Genomic DNA, 4,430 nt, shown 5'->3' with positions numbered 1-4,430 from the left:
GAGGATGAGAGATGGCAATAGAAAACAAACCTGGGGACGGATTTGACACCGTTTTCGGTCAAAACGACTCCTTAGAGCTGTCTTCCCACCACGATTATGAGTCTGCACAAGCTCGCATTTTCAAGATAATAGTCATCGGAGACTCAAATGTGGGGAAGACGTGTTTGACTTACCGGTTCTGCGGGGGCACTTTCCTGAAGAACCCGGAGGCAACGATCGGGGTCGATTTCAGAGAGAGGACGCTGGAGCTCGATGGGGAGACTATCAAGGTGAGAGGACCCACAAACACACTTACACTCAAATGTCACAAACACACACACACACACACACACACATGGATTTCGTATAACGCACTGCTATCTGCGTTAGCTTACCGTTATAAGTGGACGCAGCCTGACCTGGACCTTGTTCTCAGACATCCAAAGGCAGTGCATGGGAATGACTCCACTACAAAACACGGGCCTACCTTTTTAAAATGACCAACCATCTCCCAATAAAAAATGAATAACTACTTTGTAGTAGACCTTAAAGAAAACATATCGTCACCCTGTTAAAATAATCGCCTAACTAATTTTTTCCAAGTTTTGTAGTAAGTGTAACATATGACATTTATTGATCATTTCACTCAAAAAGGATGTAACAATGGATGGCTATTGGCATAGTAATAATACTGTGTGTAAATTATGTAACTTAAGATAAATAAATTACTTAGGCAATTTTTTAACATGCCTTTGTGACTTAAGCAAGATATGGAAACACTTTATTTTGAAGGTGTCTACATAAGAGTCACACAAACCTGTCAGAAACATGACATGACAAGTATCATGAGCATTAATGGTACTTCAAAGTGTCATTAATGTTCATTACACATCCCATGTCATGTTTATGACACGCTCATATCACTCTTATGTAGACACCTTCATAATAAAGTGTTACCATATCTTGCTTAAGTCACAAAGGCATGTTCAAAAAATTGATGTAGGCGATTTTACCATAGGTGGCCAGCATCATGAGTAGATGATTTTGGCAAAAAAACAACAATTTTGACAAAAAATGACTTAGGCGATTATTTTAACAGTGTGACAATATGCAGCTTAAGTGGAGCACCTCTGCATATCTGAGGACACTTAAAAAAAAACCTTAAAATGAGATTTAACCCTTAAATCTGCCAGTCAGACTCACTTTTTCCTACATTTCCTACAGCATTTCTCTAACAATGACATACAGGGGGTGTACAAGACATCTGGTTTCAGTCACTATTTATTTCTATTATCTATCACTATTTATGTTTGAGTAATGTTAGGTAAAAAAACAACAACAACTACTACAGCACCCAGCTGTTTTGGACATTGTTGGCTATCATCTTTACTCGGGGTTGGTTATAGGAGTCTCTCAATCAAAACAATAACAAAAAAGACAGAAAGAGCAGTGCTATCATTGCATGCAGTTTAACCTTACTAGAATTCTTTTAGTGCTCATTGTTCAGGTAAAAAAAAGATAATTTTTTTACAAAGTTTCTTAAGATCTTTTTTTTTAATGTGTCTTAAAACTGAATAAAAAGTCAGTGTATGATAACTTCCTGCAGTTAACCACACCGCTGACACATGTGCAGAGGAGATAAGAAGCCATTGACAGGCGACAGACACGGAGCATGTCCTTGATTAAAATGTCAGTTTCTCTGGGTTTGAAAATTGTTTGAAACATTTGGGATTACCACAACTCAGCAAAATATATAACACAGATCTAGTTGTTCTGAGACATTTTGATTAAGAAATGTTACAAATGATACTTTTAAATATTATTTAGTCACATCGATATCTCTTTCTGCTGCGCCAGTTGCAGATCTGGGACACGGCAGGCCAGGAGCGATTCAGGAAGAGCATGGTGGAGCACTATTACCGCAGCGTCCATGCCGTCATCTTCGTGTACGACGTGACCAGCCTGTCTTCCTTCGAGAGCATCCCTGAGTGGATTGAGGAGTGCAGCCGACACTGCGTGGGGCCCCTGGTGCCCCGCATCATGGTGGGCAACAAGTGCGACCTGAGGGACCGCCGGGAGGTCCCCACTACCGCTGCCCAGTGTCTTGCAGACAGCTACAACTTCCCACTGTTTGAGACTTCAGCCAAGGAACCGGCTGAGAAGGAACACGTCGACGCCATCTTTCTGACTTTGGCTTATAGACTGAAGAGCCACAAACCCCTGAGACTGAAGCAGCCGAGCGAGAGCAGCATCAGGCAGCTGTGGAACCAGAGAGAGCAGGAAGAAGCAACCTGTCAATGCTGAGGTCACCTTCATCCTGTATGGATGTACTCATGTAGATCATCACAGCCGTCAGGATGAATAATTGTGTTGTGGAAAACAGTGTTTATTCCTAACACTGAGACTGAATCACAAACCCTGCCTGATGCAAGGTACAGCTTGTATGGGCCTATACGTATGCACAATATTAAATCAACATTTCAATGAAATGCATGAATGGAAATGGAGGTATGCCAAAACATATGTAGCTCAAACTGCACATAAAATCACTTTGAGTCAAAGAGCTAAGCATTGCAGATTGCACTTCAATATGTAGACAAATTATGCAATCAGCCATCTAGCAGCACTACATCTCATCTACAGCATTCAGTGTAGATAGTTAATTAAAGTACAAAAAAGATTACAGTTTGAGTCAAGGGACCAATACGGGAAATTGAAACTGTGAAGAAAACTGTGCAATCATTTTCTTGTTAAGTTGTGTTTTAAAATGATATTGCTGTTCTTAAAAAAATTGCAGCATGACGTTTTGGTGCTGTTGCTGAATGAATGAATGAAATATAAATATGAAAATATCCAGCTTTGTGTCCAGTGTCCACTAATTTGCCTACACAGTCTTTGGCGAGAGTTCACCAGTGGTTATCTGGGACAAAATACAAATCAACATTGTTCACTTGAGAAGAATGAGTAAACAAATGATCATGTTGTCTATGAAAGGCATGGATGGTCAGAGACAAAATCACAACTGACTGATACATTTTGTTGCATGTATACAATAATGCAAACACTTCCCTACAGTGTGGAGATTTGTGACAATTTTACGCTTTAAATCAATAAAAGTGGTTTATCTGTACGATTGAACATGTTTGTGTTTTCTTGTTGTTGTTGTTTTTGTTGTGGTTTGGTGAATCATTCAGTTTCCATCCCAGGCTCATAATATTCTATGCATTTATTTACCATAAAAGAAACAAACTTTATCCTTCATTCAACCAATATGGACAAGAAGTCCTTGAGGTACTCAGGAAAACATTGAAATCTGAACATCGATTTTAACAAGATAAACTCAATCTGCTGATGCACATCATATTATATAATAGAAAGCTCCAAAAAAACAAGAACTTGTGAAGATGCTTTCCTTCATCCTTCATTTTGTTTTTGCAATATTTGAATGGGTTTTAGCGACGACTAGTGGCCATTTTTTGCACAGCCATAGCGCTGATGTGTTCGTGAAATTCTGTAAACGAGCACACTGTCTTGTTCAAACGATATGTCATCTTTTATACAGGCTATGAACAAACCGCAATGTTATATTAACCCTCTGGAGTCTCCAAAAGCGCCAAAAAACAGACTTCTTCATGACATCCAGACTAGAAGACAAAGCAGCGTGGAGCCCTACTTTAAATTTACCTATAACGTTCTGTTTGTAAACTCCATGAGGCCAGTTTCAGTTTGATGATGATATACCAAGGAAAACTGGAGACAAGTACAAAGAAATATATTTTGTATACGATTATAGAACTGGATGTAACCCACCTTTCTATGTTATATTTGCAACATTTGTTCACATTTGCAACATTTATGATAGTGTTTTGAAAGTTAAAAAAAAAAGATTCAAGAACAAATTTTATGTTGGACTAAAGGACTAAAAAAGACAAAATGACCAAAAAAAGACACATAATGACTAAAAAAATACACAAAAAGACATAAAATGACAAAAAATGACCCAAAAAAGCCGCAATATTATTAAAAAAAAGACATAAAAAGACACAAAATGACAAAAAAAAAAATACACAAAATTACCAAAAAAAAAGACACAAGAACACCAAAAAATACACAAAATGAGAAGACAGAATGACAAAAAACAACAACACAGAAGACACAAAATGACCCAAAAAAAGACACAAAATGACAAAAAAGAAAAGACACAAAAAAACTTAAAAAGACACGAAAAATATTTTTTTTAAATGGGGGGGGGGGGGGGGGGGGGGGGATAGCCCAATACTCCATAGAGTTAAATAGAAGTAGTGTTGTAATTCTAAATCGACGTCCTAAAAACAGTTATTGCGACAGTAAAACACTTCATAGTGAATTCTTGGTGGAGTCAGCTCTCCTTGAGTTCAATTGCTGATTATTTCGAGGGGTGGTCATATTCACCAGCTTGCAATGAGTCCTTG

General features: G+C 38.2%; 1 protein-coding gene across 2 annotated transcripts; it reads left to right on the top strand.

Moving 5' to 3' along the window:
* On the top strand, positions 1 to 2,877 carry zgc:101559 (Ras-related protein Rab-33B-like). 2 transcript variants are annotated; one of them, XM_059342932.1, is made up of 2 exons: positions 1 to 269; positions 1,843 to 2,877. In XM_059342932.1, exons 1-2 carry the CDS (start codon positions 12 to 14, stop codon positions 2,281 to 2,283), a joined length of 699 nt encoding a protein of 232 aa, XP_059198915.1. In that variant the 5' UTR covers positions 1 to 11; the 3' UTR covers positions 2,284 to 2,877. The 2 variants fall into 2 exon arrangements, with proteins under 2 accessions (XP_059198915.1, XP_059198914.1); XM_059342931.1 differs by having other exon boundaries at positions 1,837 to 2,877.
* The last annotated feature ends 1,553 nt before the right edge of the window (positions 2,878 to 4,430 follow it).

This window comes from Centropristis striata, chromosome 10, assembly GCF_030273125.1.
Source record: "Centropristis striata isolate RG_2023a ecotype Rhode Island chromosome 10, C.striata_1.0, whole genome shotgun sequence".
In the NCBI taxonomy this organism is placed as follows: domain Eukaryota; kingdom Metazoa; phylum Chordata; class Actinopteri; order Perciformes; family Serranidae; genus Centropristis; species Centropristis striata.
This window is presented reverse-complemented; position numbering and strand designations above follow the sequence as displayed.

What these genes read in the sequence shown, in the direction of transcription:
- zgc:101559 (XM_059342931.1), top strand. Translation starts at nt 12, where the DNA reads ATGGCAATAGAAAACAAACCTGGGGACGGATTTGACACCGTTTTCGGT. An exon ending in TCGATGGGGAGACTATCAAG is followed by an intron (nt 270 to 1,836) that starts GTGAGAGGACCC and finishes CTGCTGCGCCAG; the next exon opens with TTGCAGATCTGGGACACGGC.